The sequence below is a fragment of the Oncorhynchus tshawytscha genome, linkage group LG10 (assembly GCF_018296145.1).
Source record: "Oncorhynchus tshawytscha isolate Ot180627B linkage group LG10, Otsh_v2.0, whole genome shotgun sequence".
Taxonomy (NCBI): domain Eukaryota; kingdom Metazoa; phylum Chordata; class Actinopteri; order Salmoniformes; family Salmonidae; genus Oncorhynchus; species Oncorhynchus tshawytscha.
The window spans coordinates 45,059,591-45,075,560 of NC_056438.1; the positions used below are offsets into that span (position 1 = coordinate 45,059,591).

The window sequence follows — 15,970 nt, forward strand, 5'->3', positions numbered from 1 at the left end:
GCGTTTCCACTCACTACCAAATATGGTGATGAGAGGAAGCCCATTGGCCGGCAGTGTGAGAAGATGGAGTGAGATGGATTTTGGCTGACATTCTGCACATTTTCTCATCAACGAAACATTTGATCGCCATATACCGTTCTCTTTTTCCAAAACTAGTATCTGTAATACACAGAGTGGACTGCGTTTTGTAGACTTCACTCTTTGCTAAAGTTTCAAAAAATGGCATTGTTTCGAGGAGTGCAAAGGTAAATTGAGTTACTGCACACGCCCACTTCACATAGGAGTTCCCTAACGGAAATGTGCAAATAAATGCTAGAACGCGCCAATAGGATCTCACTAGCTCATGCTGGGCTCTGCCCACCTCTTTACTTGTTTTGCCCACTACGATTCATTTGCTCCCATTGGAAACGATAGGCTCTGGTGGAGCTGTAGCGTGCGCTTGACAGGAGGAAGTTGAGAAGGCGAAAGCAGAAGTGTTGCTTGAAGATGAAAGCGTCTCGAGGACAGTTAGTGTGAAAGATGATTGGACAACAGTGAAGTCAAAGAATGGAACAAAAACAGGTATTTGTTGTGGAAAATGAGTCTGAATCGTAGCTGGATGGAGTATGTTTTTTTGGATAAGGATGCTCATTTGGGAAACCATTTTAAAGTCACACGGATGGTGGAGAAGGCGTTGGGAAAAGTGGATGCAGTCAAAGTAACAAGGAGTGGTTATGGTGTTTTATCATGTGTATCTAAAGAGCAAAAGGAGTGTGCATTGTGGCGCGAAGTTATCGGCCCTTGAAGTGGACAGCTTTGATTTTCGGAGCAGGGCAAAGGTAAAAGGTGATACCTCTGGCATTCCGTTAGAGATTGATAATCAATATCTTAGGCAAAACATTCCAGGGGTAGTTAATGCATGTCGCATGACCCCTATGGAGAATGGGGAAAAATGAGCAAAGTTGATCTGTATTATTGATGTTTAATGAAGATTATCTACCACCGTGTGTAAAGTTTGGATATGTAAGATACGCCGTAAGAGCATTCTGTGCAAAACCCGATGCAATGCAAGAAGTGTAAAAAGTTTGTCAAGTGTTTGCAGACAAAATTAATATGTTATTGAAGAGTCTGTGAATGTAAAATGTTGCAACTGTGGTGGGGATCGTATTACCTGAGTGCACTGTCAGGGTGAAAAAGGTTGAGGTGTCAAGGATCGTGTCTGTACAGCAAATGTCCTATGTGGAGGCAGTGAAGAGAGTTGAAGGGGAAAGAGGCCACAGTTCTGAAGAAGATATGGCGGTGGATGCATGCAACCAGTTGCAAATCATATGTCAATCAAGTGATCTGGACAGGGGCGCAACTTTCACTTGCATGTGTGAGTTACAGAATCAAACCTTTGTCTGACGCTGAAAGCTGAACGAGAGATCTCGGTTTATTGTTTTTTTGTAAAGGTGAAAGTGTTTCTTTTATTCTATAAAATAAAAGTTTATTTTATTTTGGATCCTGGGGCTCTGTTGGGCTTAGTTAATGTGAGCTCTGTTTTCTGTCCCGGGATTCTGCCAGATTATATGATGATATAATGATGGAGAGACATGGATACCCAGCTAGCCTAGTTGGCTCGGCGGTCTCAAATGGAGGTCGCTATTGAACGTTTCCAGCGTTGCAGGAGCTGTGTTTACTTTGCTTTGTTCAGGGATAATGTGGACCACGCTGACTTTCAATGTAGCAACTGCTTCCTTGCGGAGGACTACAGGGGTGAAGTGGCTACTCTTAGCAAGCAAGTAGCAAACCTACAATAGCTACTGGGGAATCCACGTCTGCCTACTTTTTATTGTTCTTCCACCCCAGTAGGCGGACCCCGCTCTGGTCTGGAAGAAGTGATGCCGACGTGTCAGCTCGCCACAGCCGACTGGCCGGTGCTCAGCAGGGATTCATCCCTGAAAGGGTCTCCCCCTTCCCTGGAGAATGGAGCCGTTCTTGACCCAACCAACCAGCCATGGAGATACGTCACTCGCCGTGGAAATCAAAGAAAGCTTACTCTGGCAATGGGGGTGTCCTTAGAGATGTTAAGCCTGGACCTGACACAGACCAGAAACGGCTTTGCCGCCCTGGATCCAGAGGTTCCGGCGCCTTCCTCCTTCTTGGCTTCCCATTCAAGATCGCATCTGGAGGTACCTGCGGCTTCGTCCTCTGTTCTATCTCCCTCTCCGGTGGCTGCTACCTCAGGTTCAGATCCTCAGAGCTCCCACCCTCATCAGACAGTGAGGCCAATCATTTCAGGTCCAGTACCATAATTGGGCCACGTGTGTGAATGATTCAGCAGCCTACTGGCATTACACATCTGGCTAAAAGATTACTGTAGTTCTGCTGGATTCACTTTTATACAGTGGCAAGAAAAAGTATGTGAACCCTTTGGAATTACCTGGATTTCTGCATAAATTGGTCATAAAATTTGATCTGAATCTTTTTTTTATTTTATTTCACCTTTATTTAACCTGGTAGGCTAGTTGAGAACAAGTTCTCATTTACAACTGTGACCTGGCCAAGATAAAGCAAAGCAGTGCGACACAAACAACAACACAGAGTTACACATGGAATAAAAAAAACATTCAGTCAATAATTCAATAGAAAAAGTCTATATACAGTGTGTGCAAATGAGGTAGGATAAGGGGCCTTGCTTGAACAAAGTTAACCATTTTCACTGTAGTGTCCAAAATGTCTTTCAAGCTGTCAGGCATTCACTTGGCAGCAAGAGCCTCTCGGTGGATGCTGCAGTGTACCCAAGTAGCCTCGGGACTAACTGCTTGCACGTGCGTTACCACTCCATTATGTCTCCCTATCATGGCTTTTGCGCCATCAGTACAGATACATCTTGACCACCAAAGTCCATTTGATGTCACAAAGCTGTCCAATACTTTTAAAATATCCTCTCCTGTTGTCCTGGAGGATGTCTTCCTTAATTGACCCCCCATAACCGTAACGGACATATACCAGGAGCTGTGCCAGGCCCACCACGTCTGTTGACTCTCCAGCTGTAACGCATAGAATTCACTGGCTTGTATGCAAAGCAGTAATTGCTTGAAAACATCTCCTGCCATGTCACTGATGCATCGTGAAATGGTGTTGTTTGATGAAGGCATTGTCTGTATCGTTTTTTTGGGCCTTTTCCCCCAGCATTGTATTTTTTTCCCTAAATACTTATTTTCCACCATAATTTGCAAATAAATTCATTACAAATCCTAGCATCCATGTGAACCGGGTCCTGGAATGGGCTCGTAGCATCCATAAAACTTTCATCAGCCCCAGAGTCAATGAGCACTCGGGGAGACTTAGATTGGTCAACCCACAGCAAAAACACAAAAAAAGGTTTGCGGGTGATGGGAATTAGGGAACTCCCAGTCTGGCTCACCAGAGTACTTGTACCCACCAGAGACCAGGGATTCCTTACAGGGCAGGTAGCTATATAATGTCCTTCCCCTCCACAGCACAGACAACAGTTAGAAGTCAGCCTAAGTGAGCATTCCCCAACCAATAACCTAGCTCTTCCCAATTGAATAGGCTCAGGAGTATCCAACTCACCCGTCGTTGATGATTCACGAGGGAACTCGGGTGTCTTCGGATCCTCTCTGAAAAACTGCCTTCGGGAACTTCCGGATTTCTTTGAAGGTGAGTGAGCCATAGCAGATGAACGAGTGTGCCTGAGGACAGACCTCCTCTCACAACAATTCTAATGGTTAGGGCGATGAGGGAGTCGAGGTCCTCCGGCAATTCCCGAGCAGCTAGCTGATATTTTACCACCTCAGATAATCCACAAAGAAAGGTATCGAAAAGAAACTCCGGATTCCAGGCACTCTCGGAGGCCAACGTGTGAAAATTAGCCACGTAGTCTGCCACACTACAGGAGTTTTGACGTAATTCAAGAAGTTTACTGGCCTCCTCTCTCCCGGATACAGGAGACTCGAATACCTTCCTCACCTTTGCCATGAAATCCTCCAGATGACAACAAATGGTGGATTGTTGCTCCCAAACTGCTGTAGCCCAGGACAGCGCCCTTCCTGGCATTAGAGTGATAATATACCCTATCTTCGATCGGTCTGAAGGAAACGAAGATGGCTGAAGCTCAAAAATAAGAGAGCACTGAAAAGGAAAACCCTGGCAGGTACCAGGATCCCCAGAATATCGCTCCAGAGGAGGTAAGTGGGGTTCTCGGGGAGCCCGTACAAACTCACCACAAATAGGGAAAAGGTTACTGGTTGGTTTCTCAGAGGTGGCAGGCTGCCTCTGAGCTAACTCCCTGATTTGCTCCATTATAGCCTAAAACCCTTGGTTGTGGTGTTCCGTCAAGGAACGGAGCCCTTCCAGAAAGTCCTGGAACAGCTCCTCATGTCTCCCAATGCAGGGAGACAGCGTGGCGGAGCTGGTCCAAGTCTGCTGGGTCTGTCATGTCCAGTTTGTACTATAAAGGCACAAGGTAAGACCCAGATGCAAACACAGGAGGCAGATGGTTGGAGTCTTTGAAGTTTAATAAATCAAAAAATGGTTAGGCAAAAGAATGGTCGTGTACAGGCAAAATAATGGTTGTGTACAGGCAAAAGTTCAAAACCAGTTCAGACTCCAGGAGGTACCGAAGGGCAGACAGGCTCGAGGTCAGGGCGGGCAGAACGGTCAGGCAGGCGGGAATGGAGCCCAGAAAATAGGCAAGGGTCAAAACCGGGAGGACTAGCAAAAAGAGAATAGAAAATGAGCACAGGAAAACACACTGGTTGACTTAAAAACATACAAGACTAACTGGCACAGAGAGACAGGAAACACAGGGATAAATACACTAGGAAAAATAAGCGACACCTGGAGGGGGTGGAGACAATCACAAGGACTGGTGAAACAGATCAGGGTGTGACAGGTGTATCATATAATGCATCTATATGGCAGACAGAGACACATTCATAACTATGATACAGTATGTCACGTTTGGTATGGTTACATAAGACCGGTGGTTACTTAATGCAAAAAGTAGGGTGATATGTTGGGTGGGCATATAACACGAATGTCTAGCAACCTAAAGGTTGCGAGTTCAAATCTCTTCATGGACAACTTTTGCATTTTAGCTAATTAAGCACCTTTTCAACTACTTACTACTTTTTAGCTACTTTGCAACTACGTAGCATGTTAGATAACCCTTCCCCCAAACTTAACCTAAGCTTTAACCTAATTCCTAAACTTAACCCTAACCCTTAGCATAGCTAACCTTAGCCACCTAGTTAGAATTCTGAACATATCATACGTTTTGGAAATTCATAATATATTGTACATTTTCCAATTTTATAACATTTTGTACATTTCGCAAATTCGTAACATATCATACGAAATCGGTGATGGGCATCCACAAATTACTACGTACCATACAAAATGTCTCGGATATACGTTCAGAATAATACGAAATGCTCTGTGACTAGATTGCATCTCGGCCCTCACAGCTAACTTCCATTTGGAGAGCGTAAGCTGGGGAAATCATTCAGTTAGTTTCCTCTTGATTGCTAGCAATAGCATGCATTCTTTGTTTAACAGTGTTATCTGACAAAGGTACTGATGTGAGTTTCTGTGCCTCAGCTTCCCCACACAATGTTTTCACCATATCAATTGCGGACGGTAATATCAAAGTCTCTGCAATAGTGTGTGTGGTTTCTTTCATAGCGTAACAGGCCTAGCCATTCACCGTGGGAATGATTCAAGTGCAATGGTCAAGTGCGGCCTTTTCCCATGATCTAAGGGCACTCTCTGATTGAATTTGATCTTTTAGATTTGAATCATTTTCATTTAGATTTTTAAGGTTAACCGCCTTACAAGGATTTTGTGATACAAAGACAATATACATTTTCATATCAGGTGACCCCAAATGGGGTCGCGAGCCCAAGTTTGGGAACCTCTGGGCTATACAATGCTCTCACGAGAGTCCCCATTCTGTCATGCGCCTGTGTACTGTTTTTAAGGATACCCCCAACAGCTTTGCAATACATGGGACGGGCAAGGACAAGCAAAGGAGTCGGGATACGTAGTCTCCTCAAATTCAACAACAGTGTGTTCTTCTGCAGCTTGATTGAAATTGGTGACCAAACAATGTAACACACTAAGGGCACTTCCAGGGGAATCTCAATTTGCCTTGCGATGGAAATTAACACTTCATACTCTTGGGATCATATAAACTCCATGAAGTCAAGGTCGAGGGGAGCTCACTCTAGCAATTGCGTCATGTGATATTTTTGCCTCAACACAATTTGGAGCAGCAATTATTTTTTTTAAAATTACAACTTTTTTAGATATGTTTTCTTAGAGTTTAGGGTGAGTGTTTGGAGTAGTGCAAACGGACTCCCCTGATTCATGGCTAGGACCAAATTAATCTCTGAGCATCGGTACTATAAATAAGCTAGGCAGGCAGTGGCGATAGCCCCCCAAGGTGCAGCCAACTTTGAACTTTCAATTTCGTTATCTGGGCCTAAAGCGTAGGAACACAAGGTGTTTCCAGAACAAAGTTTTTCAATTTGGTGGTGTAAAGATAGGATGGGACTGTGCTCCTCCATATTTCTGTTTAGTCTTATGATTATCACCCACTGTGTTATTTGTTTAGCTAACCATAACTAGCCAGACAATAAATGTTTGAACCTGGGTCTTTGATAATGTGAACCAGAGTGCGGTGCCGAGGCTGCGCTTAGCCGGTGATTCACCGTTGTGCAATTATAGGGGTTACAAATAGCAATACAATATCACCTATATCAACAGCTCTTTGGTCGCCCAATGGTGCAGGCGTTTAGGTGAGTCGCTAACAAATCAGCATGAGTCCAAATGAGCCCCCTGGCCAACTGAAAGATGTCCTGCCAGTAACAGGGATGCGCTAAGAATTGCTTCTACAATTCAAACCAATATTATGAAAGGTCCATACCAGTCGCATGCAAAATATGAATCGTGCAAAATGAATGTCCAATTAGTCTCGCGCAATTCATACTCCTCTGCACGTTCACGCCAAGACGAAATTGCAGCCTGCAGCTAGCCAACTTTAGCCAACTTTAGCATTGCTAGCTACTTGCCCGGGGATGCAACCTATGAATACTTTACACTAACGTTAATATTGCTTCTATTCACAATCTGTTGTGTTGCTTCTCCTGGCGGTTGCCAGGAGAATGCTACCTGCCCCAATGCATAGTGCCAACTGTAAAGTTTGGTGGAAGATGAATAATGGTCTGGGGCTGTTTTTCATGGTTCCGGCTAGGCCTCAGTTCCAGTGAAGGGAAATCTTAACGCCACAGCATACAATGTCATTCTAGACGATTTTGGGAAGGCCCTCTCCTAATATTTTGGGAAGGCCCTCTCCTAATTAACCATGACTATGCCCCTGTGCACAAATCGAGGTCCATACAGAAATGGTTTGTCGAGATCGGCGTGGAAGAACTTGACTGGCCTGCACAGAGCCCTGACCTCAACCCTATCGAACACCTTTGAGATTAATTGGAACGCCGACTGCGAGCCAGGCCTAATTGCCCAACATCAGTGCCCGAGCTCACTAACGCTCTTGTGTCCACCTGTGGTAAATTCAATTGATTGGACATGATTTGGAAAGGCACACACCTGTCTATCTAAGGTCCCACAGTTGACAGTGCATGTTGGAGCAAAAACCAAGTCATGAGGTCGAAGAAACTGTCCCTAGAGCTCCAAGACAGGATTGTGTCGAGGCACAGATCTGAGGAAGGGTACGAAAAGATTTCTGCAGCATTGATGGTCCCCATAAACACAGAAGCTTCCACCATTCTTAAATGGAAGAAGTTTGGAACCACCAAGATTCTTCCTAAAGCTGGCCGCCCGGCCAAACTGAGGGATCAGGGGAGAAGGGCCTTGGTCAGGGAGGTGACCACGAACCTGATGGTCACCCTGACAGAGCTCCAGATTTCCTCTGCGGAGATGGGAGAATCTTCCAGAAGGATAACCATCTCTGCAGCACTCCACCAATCAGGCCTTTATGGTAGAGTGGCCAGACGGAAGCAACTCCTCCGTAAAAGGCACATGACAGCCTGCTTGGTGTTTCCCAAAAGGCACCTAAAGGACACTCAGACCATGAGAAACAAGATGCTCTGGTCTGATGAAACCAAGACTGAACTCTTTGGCCTGAACTCCAACACCATCCTTAAGTTTGCCGATGACACAACAGTGGTAGGCCTGATCACCGACAACGACGAGACAGCCTATAGGGAAGAGGTTAGAGACCTGGCCGTGTGGTGCAAGGACAACAACCTCTCCCTTAACACGATCAAGAAAAAGGAGATGATTGTGGACTACAGGAAAAAGAGGACCAAGCACGCCCCCTTTCTCATCGACAGGTCTGTAGTGGAGGAGCGGGTTGAGAGCTTGAAGTGCCTTGTTGTCCACATCGGCAACAAATGAACATGGTTCAAGCACACCAAGATAGTAGTGACGAGGGCACAACAAAACCTATTCGCCCTCAGGAGACTGAAAAGATTTGGCATGGGTCCTCAGATCCTCAAAAGGTTCTACAGCTGCACCATCGAGCGCATCCTGATTGGTTGCATCACTGCCTGGTATGGCAGCTGCTCGACCTCCGACCGCAAGGCACTACAGAGGGTAGTGCGTATAGCCCAGTACATCAGGCCAAGCTTCCTGTCATCCAGGATTTCTAGACCTTTATAGCAGGCGGAGAGTATGGCCACAGCACTCCAGACTGGTGGATTTGTCCTGGCCTGATAGGCGCTGCCGCCATCATCGCTGCCACGGGGATGAACAACTGGAGCGTCAAGGACCGCCAGGGGCATGTGGTGGTGACTTCGGTCTACACTTAGAAGGGACTGTGGCAGAATTGTGAGACGGGCACCTCAGGCTTCACCGAGTGCCAGCCCCTCTACAGAATCCTGGGCTTCTCAGGTAAATTACTTGGGATTTATGCCCGTTTACACAGGCAGCCCAATTCTCATGTTTCCCCACAAATTGGTCTTTTGACCAATGAGAAGATCAGCTCTTTTGCCAGTAATTGGGCAATAGATCCAAATTGGCCTGCGTGTGTAGACAGCATTTAAAGCCTTTTCCAACTGATTTACATTGTAAGGTTGGGGGAATTCACTCACCATCAATGTGTAGTAGAGCCCACCTGGGTGATGCATGCCAACATGTCTACATTTAGGTTGGTGTGGTGGCTTTACCGAGACAGTCTTTCAGGGTTCTAATTACACATTGACTTGTAAGAGGGCCTCTGGTCCAATTGGGGTGGCCATGATTCAGTGTATGGAGAGCAATTCAGTTCCTCAAAGTTGAGTCATTCTGCTTTTTAGTTTGTCCTCTCCCGCGCTTTGCCCTGACCTGCTCCTATCAGTATGCAATTGTGTGTCATGGTTCTTTGCCAGGCTCATGTTCAGTCAACACCACTATCACAGGCAAAACACATAACAGAGAATCAGATTCAAATCCCAACAGAATACATTTCAGTGTGTTATTCATATTGGAACCTTGATCCCTAGTAATTTGACTGGTAAACTCCTACATTTATGTGGCTCATATTCAGTAATATACATAGTTGACCATATTCACTGACTAAATTATGTTTCTGTTCTGAAGAAGATATCGCAGCTTGTTATTGATGTTGATCTGGTGTGATTTGTGTGGCCTTCCAGGTACATTTCAGGCAGTGAGGGCACTGACGGTAGTGGGCATAGTCCTGGGTGTTATTGGGGCGATGATAGCCCTGTTCTCGCTCAATTGCTATAAAATGGGCAGCATGGAGGATTCCTGCAAAGCCAAGATGACCCTTACTGCAGGGGTCACATTCATCATTGCAGGTAGGGGGACAAGAAAGGTTTATTTATCAATGCATGTTGCTTGGAGAACAGCAATTCAATTAGTTATTTCTATCTCTCTCTCTGAATTTCTTTGGCGATTTATGTGTAACCACCCAAGTCCTCACTACATCAATTGTTAAAATAAATGTACAATTCCAATTTTAGCAGCGTGCCTTTGTTAAACACTCCTATTGCCACTGATCGGATCAATTCTCCTCTCTTCCCCTCTCAGGTATTTGTGCCATTGCTGGAGCTTCCATCTATGTCAACCCGATAGTGGCCAGTTTCACGATGACCGCCTACAACCCCAACTACAGAGGAGGGATTGGAAAGGGGATGGGAGGAGGGAATATGATGCAGAGGTAAGAGTGGATGTCGTGTATCTGTATTTCCATATTTGGTCAGGGTTTTGGTATAGACAGGTGAGTCAGGGTCTCTCTATAGACAGGCGAGTTAATTCCTGACTGTGCTTCTTCTCTGTGCCACGTTTGGCTCCGCCCTCTTTGTTGCCTGGACAGGTGCAGCTTTCTGTTATTGGGTGGGATTCCGAAGTGTGTGGCCTTCAGGGGACTGCAACCAGACAAGTCAACGTTAGCTCTAAATCTTTCCTAATTTTCTAGGTTTTCAGTATGTAAAAATATACATTTTGTGAATACTTTTTCCCACAGTAAAACAGGAGTCCCTTACAAAGCCCCCCCCACCACACCACACACAACAGGCCAGTCAATAATCACCACCATCCAGAGGCTGGGAAGAGAGACAACCAAAAATGTATAATTCTTGTTATATTCTGCATTAAGGATAGGGGTAGGTCTTTAAATGTTGCTCGAATATAGTGCTAGATTCAATAGAAGAGTTTTCATACATTTTACTGCATGTTATTTAAAAATGTGTTCTGTTGTGGTTGAAAGTGGGCTCCATTTTTATACTGGCAATAACCATTCGTTTCAAGCTTGGTTTATTGATGAAGCTTTCATTTGTACAATGTAATGAACCAAATAAATCTTTAAAACCCCTCTATGTATCAAAAGCGTATTTTCTGCATTTCAAATGGCCTACCATAACATTTGAGTTAAACTGAGTAGTAGAATGTACTCATACCGTACCTGGAAATTATCAACATGTGATACTATTTTCTTCCACTAGATGGCATGAATGTTACACCTTTTGGCAAATCAAAGCTACCCTCCATGTCAGACATATGCCTTTCTTTCCTTTTTGGTTTTCGTGATTGTCAGACTACCAGAAATATGCAACACAGCACAATTAATTAAATGCAGCGTGTGTGCGAACAGATGACACAACCCATAAATGCATTTTTCCATTTATTCATTGCAGTGTTTTTCCTCCCCAATTCTAAATCACACACTGGGGAATCCAGTCTCTCTCCACTGCAAGATGCCCAGAGTGACACACAGGGACATCGGGTCTCACATCCCAAAATGTGGTTTACTGTGAGGCCTTCACTAATGTGTTCCTCCCCGAAACATCTGCATGAAGCGAACGACTTGGACCCCACCCACCCAAAGATCCCACAAGTAATATATATTTTTTTAAACCACAGAGACAACTGACAGATGGGAGAACAAAAAAGGTAACAAGCAGTGAACATCTTTAGTCTTTCTTTGGCTACTTCATTCCAATTTTGATGTTAATGCCAGGTATTTTGCAGGTAAGTTCAGGTACTTTACAAATCTATAAAACAGCCGTTTAACATCCTGGCACATAATGTCAGTTCACAAAATCTACGGACGAAGTTCATGATTTTCAGGTACTACAAAAAATAAAAATACAATAGTGCAGTACCTTTAAACAATAAAATCCAAAAACAGTGCACAAAAAAATGGTGAGTACTACAAATCGGTATTATATACTTCCAACTTCTCGCTCAGGAATTCTTCCACACTATCCGTGTTCCACTTGAGGATGCTGAGTTCTTCAGCAATGTTCCCGTTATCGTCCAGCAGCTTTAGTATAGGGTCTGCGCCTCTCACATACTGAATAAAAAACACAGGACTATCAGGACTACAGCCAAACAAAGTAGCCATTGTAATGCCTATAAGATAATAACTCCCTATAATAAGGTGCAATATTGAAACATCATGGTGTGGCATAGGGTTCATTCCATAATGACAGGAGATTATGTGGTTATTTTCATTCCAAAGTTGTATAAAAAGCCGCCAGAGAAACAACCACTTCTTTATTGTATTTAACTCAACTAATGAATTGTACGCAACAGGCAAGAGTATCTACAATTCTTGTTGTACCTTAATTTGAAGACCCTTGAACATCTTCGGCTTGTCAGACCTGACAAAAGCTGTGGACACAAAAGGTCAACAATATCAAAAGGTCTAATGAATTAATCAATTGATGGAAAGCTCTATTTTTATTTTTTTGCACAAAGCTTGTAAACAGAAACCGTTGGGAAAACATTATTCGGGTAATCAAGTTAAAAGGGACCACAGTTGTGAACGCGAGCGTACAGCTGTCCGAGGCACAAACGGTGCCGTAAGGCAGAGAGCTCCGAGGCTCTACCCCACACAAAGGCAGGCTACAATAACAGACCCTTCACAGCAAACGGACACCAAGATGACAACGGACACCAATAAGAGTTACAAGATGGGTGGTCCCGCGACAACATGTTGACACAACTCACCTTGGACTTGAGGGAACCTCCCCAATTTTCATCCACACACTTCCAGGATGGCCCCAGGGTAGAGCTGTGGAGGGGAAAGCACTGTGTTAAGTCCTGTAGTGTGCGGATGGTCAGGGTGCGGCTCAGGATGTCCATGTTGTTCTACTGGAGGAAGACTAAGACCTGGGAGCTCAGCTCACATCAATAAAAAATAAAAAAGAAGAAACTTGACTAATATCAGCTCATCACTAAAACCAGCAAAATGACACCAGACGTCAAGGGCCACAAGCTAGTTCTCCTCCTTGCCTTTTTAAACATACTTGATTACGCCGTGGTAACTAGCAATCAGTGGTCAGTCAACGATATTAATTCATTCACTAATTGCCAGGGAGAAACGAAGAACAAAGAAAAAAAACAGCAGGACTACGGCCCTCGAGAATTGGAGCACCTTTGTCCTAAACCAATGCTGAGATTTATCTTCGCAATCCTTTGGCCAATAAACAATCCAACTACCTTCCTGACTTGTCATTTTTATATACAACTGATGCCCACCCACAGTGAAGCTCCTGGCGGTGAGTCGAGATAATGTGATTCTGGGCAGTCTGATTCATAAACGTGGTAGACAGGCTCTTCATCAGGGTCATTAAACTGTGAGCCTCTGCATATGGAAGGGTTCTGACGGATGGCAGCTTTGTGGCCTGCTGGTAATCAAAGCTCCACACCAAAACACAATAACTTAGCGGAAATTGGAGTGTCACAGCAGTATTTCACAGGCACGCTGTTACTGGGAACACAAATTCAATTACACCAGCAAGCTTCCTTAAGCCAGGACAGCAAAATGTATTCTCACAACACACTGCATGGGAGGAAGTCACAGTTTTGTTGATTATGGGTGCATATCAACAAAGGCTTGGACACAGACAGAGCTCTAAATTAAAAAATTTCATTGGTATAACTGTGCTCCTAACTTTTTAAAGTTGTGAGCACAACACAATGTTTAGGAGCACCAGAAAATAGGATTTCTAAATTGATTGAGATTTAGCCTATATACATTTTTAGCTATGTTTGAAATCACATGTGCCCTGTAAACTAATATTTAACCCTGTAAAGACATTTGTTTGTTACAAAAAGCAAACATGATTAAAAAAAACATTTGTCATTAGGTTTCTACATACTACCTATTGAGATGCATTACATTGAACATTTTACACTTTAAGAGCGTCAAGTTTACAAGTGACTTATAAGTGACGACATACAAGAGATCAGTCCTTCAAGACAAGTCGGAACTCAGACAAACATTTCAGAATTGGAAACTTGTAGAAAGACGAGGGCCGAGTTTCCCACTTGGAAAGTATTAGTAAATCATTCAAAAAAAAGAAGTTTGCTCAAATTTGACACTAAAGAAAGATTATTCTATTTAAAAAGCACGGCATTGAGTTACAGGCATACTATGCTTTGATTGTAAGGGGTGAAAACAAAATGATCTACATCAGATTTTTTTTATAGCATTTTCACCATAAACACAAACATCCCTAACATACAGCTATTAAAAAAGGTGCAATATGCAGAAATCCCTCTGCCATTTCCTGGCAGCGAAATTTTGAATAATTTCAAATAGCAATGTATAGTGTAGAGAATCATTGTACCACCTAAACTACTGTTAAATATATTTTCAGTAACCAAGAATTGTATTTTCAGCTGTTTGAAGCTTGTGTACAAAACCGTAAGTAAAAGACGCAAAAACTAAACTTAAGAACAGGAAGCACAGATCTACCGCTTCTTAGACTTGCTTTCAATGAGAATGACAGATCTGTAACACATTTCTATGTTAATTGGGTCGGGTCGGCCAAAAAGTTACATATTGCAGCTTTAAAATGTCCAAGTAGGCCTAGTCCCTATCAATGTTCTTAAAGGTGTGCGCACGCGTTTAAACGTCATCAGTAGTTCATGCTTCAGGCATTCTAAATGTGACTATAGGGAAAATAAACAAATAAAAATAAACATAACTTGTCAACAATGTTATGAAAACACTAACCATCTATACTGTTCAAATAACTTTACAAACATAGGCCTACACACTCTCCCTCCCACACCCTTGCTCTCTCTTACTCCCACACACACACACTCTTGCATATGCAGCCTACCTTTGAAGCATCTCTTTGAGTAGCCTATTCCTTTTCAGTTCCTGTACCATCCAAAAATTGTACCTAGCTAGCTACCACTGACTAGGCTGGGTAACATGACTAGCTAAAAATGTCATTTGTTATCAAACCAAAAAATAGCAGCTTAGCTGCCCATGCCCCTTAAAGTTGATGTGGTTGTTCCTGACAAGAAGAGCATGGCTGAGCTCTTTAATCACCACTTCATTAAGTCAGATTTCCTATGTGACTCAGCCATGCCTCCTTGCCCGCCCAACATTTCCTCATCTCCCACACCTTCTTATACGACTAGCCCTGATGCGCCTCCCCTTTCTTCCCATGCCCCGATACGAAGTTGCTCCCTGCAGGCGGTCACTGAGTCCAAGGTGGTTCTAAAGGAGCTCCTTAAACTTGACCTCAAAAAAACATTTGGGTCAGATGGTTTAGTCCCTTTCTTCTTTAAGGTTTCTGCCCATATCGTCAACAAGCTTATCTCTGACCTTTTTAACTGGTCTTTTCTCTCTGGGGAGGTTCCCATTGCTTGGAAGGCAGCCATGGTTCGTCCTTTATTTAAAAGGGGGAGATCAAGCTGATCATAACTGTTATAGGCCTATTTCTATTTTGCCCTGTTTATTGACACGTTTTCCCAACACTTCTGATAATTACCTGACTGGCTTTCTTGATGTCTACAGTATTATCTCTGGTAAGTGCAACTAATTTAATTTCCTACCTTAGTGTGACTTTTGGCATTGGGTGGAGGCAAGTAGTTTTTCATAGTCAGGGCTGTAGCAGCTTGTTGCAGGTCTCCTGCAGGCCACAAGGTGGTCATCAGTCATAGTAGATCTGGACTTGGACTTTATCTTCATATGAGAAAATGCAGACTCACAGAGGTAGGTTGAGAGCACATCTTCTAATGTTGGGATACTTCTCCTCTAGCAGTAGCTCCCAGAAATCTTCCTTCATCTCAGTGGTTTCCCTGGATTTCAGCTGAATGTCATTTTGAAGGGTCAGAATTTCAGTTTCTGCTATAGCTGTGTCCAACTGAAAAAGTGATCCCATTTGAGGCACTGACTTCCACACTTATGTCTGTGCCAAACGGCAAGCACATTTTAAGTGGCAATAGACTCACGTGACGCAAAGTCAGTGAAACGACTGTCAAACTCAGATGAGATGCTCTGGGACTTCCAGTTAACGTGCACTGTCAAGCTGTATCCTTGCCCTGACGCTCAAGTTCTGAATGCATGTGTTGAAAGTGCAGGTCCTTACGTTGCAGCTTTCTTGTGAGCAGTTGTAGTTGGCATTTAAAAAGTGTTTCACAGAGCTGATCATGTTGATTACACGTTTGCCTTTTCCTTGCAGCCCTACATTCAATTCATTAAAGCATGCAA

The 15,970-nt window shown here is 43.7% G+C and overlaps 2 protein-coding genes across 2 annotated transcripts in view; one reads left to right on the plus strand and one right to left on the minus strand.

Annotated features, from left to right (window-relative positions):
* Positions 1 to 8,579: 8,579 nt before the first annotated feature.
* Positions 8,580 to 10,857, plus strand: LOC112260265 (claudin-18-like). The gene is made up of 3 exons (XM_024435233.2): positions 8,580 to 9,809; positions 10,042 to 10,171; positions 10,328 to 10,857. The coding sequence occupies exons 1-3, from the start codon at positions 9,611 to 9,613 to the stop codon at positions 10,419 to 10,421; spliced, it is 423 nt and encodes a 140-aa protein (XP_024291001.1). The 5' UTR covers positions 8,580 to 9,610; the 3' UTR covers positions 10,422 to 10,857.
* Positions 10,858 to 11,121: 264 nt separating this feature from the next.
* LOC112260264 (selenoprotein F-like) overlaps positions 11,122 to 15,970 on the minus strand; it is a 31,724-nt gene continuing 26,875 nt past the window's right edge. Inside the window, exons 3-5 of the mRNA XM_024435232.1 lie at positions 12,466 to 12,529; positions 12,077 to 12,126; positions 11,122 to 11,806 (exon numbers count right to left, since the gene is read on the minus strand). Coding sequence (XP_024291000.1) covers positions 11,663 to 11,806; positions 12,077 to 12,126; positions 12,466 to 12,529 — 258 coding nt within the window. The 3' untranslated portion in view covers positions 11,122 to 11,662. The remainder of the gene's footprint in view (positions 11,807 to 12,076; positions 12,127 to 12,465; positions 12,530 to 15,970) is intronic.

What these genes read in the sequence shown, in the direction of transcription:
- LOC112260265 (XM_024435233.2), top strand. Translation starts at nt 9,611, where the DNA reads ATGTTGATCTGGTGTGATTTGTGTGGCCTTCCAGGTACATTTCAGGCA. An exon ending in GGTCACATTCATCATTGCAG is followed by an intron (nt 9,810 to 10,041) that starts GTAGGGGGACAA and finishes TTCCCCTCTCAG; the next exon opens with GTATTTGTGCCATTGCTGGA. An exon ending in GGAGGGAATATGATGCAGAG is followed by an intron (nt 10,172 to 10,327) that starts GTAAGAGTGGAT and finishes TTGCCTGGACAG; the next exon opens with GTGCAGCTTTCTGTTATTGG.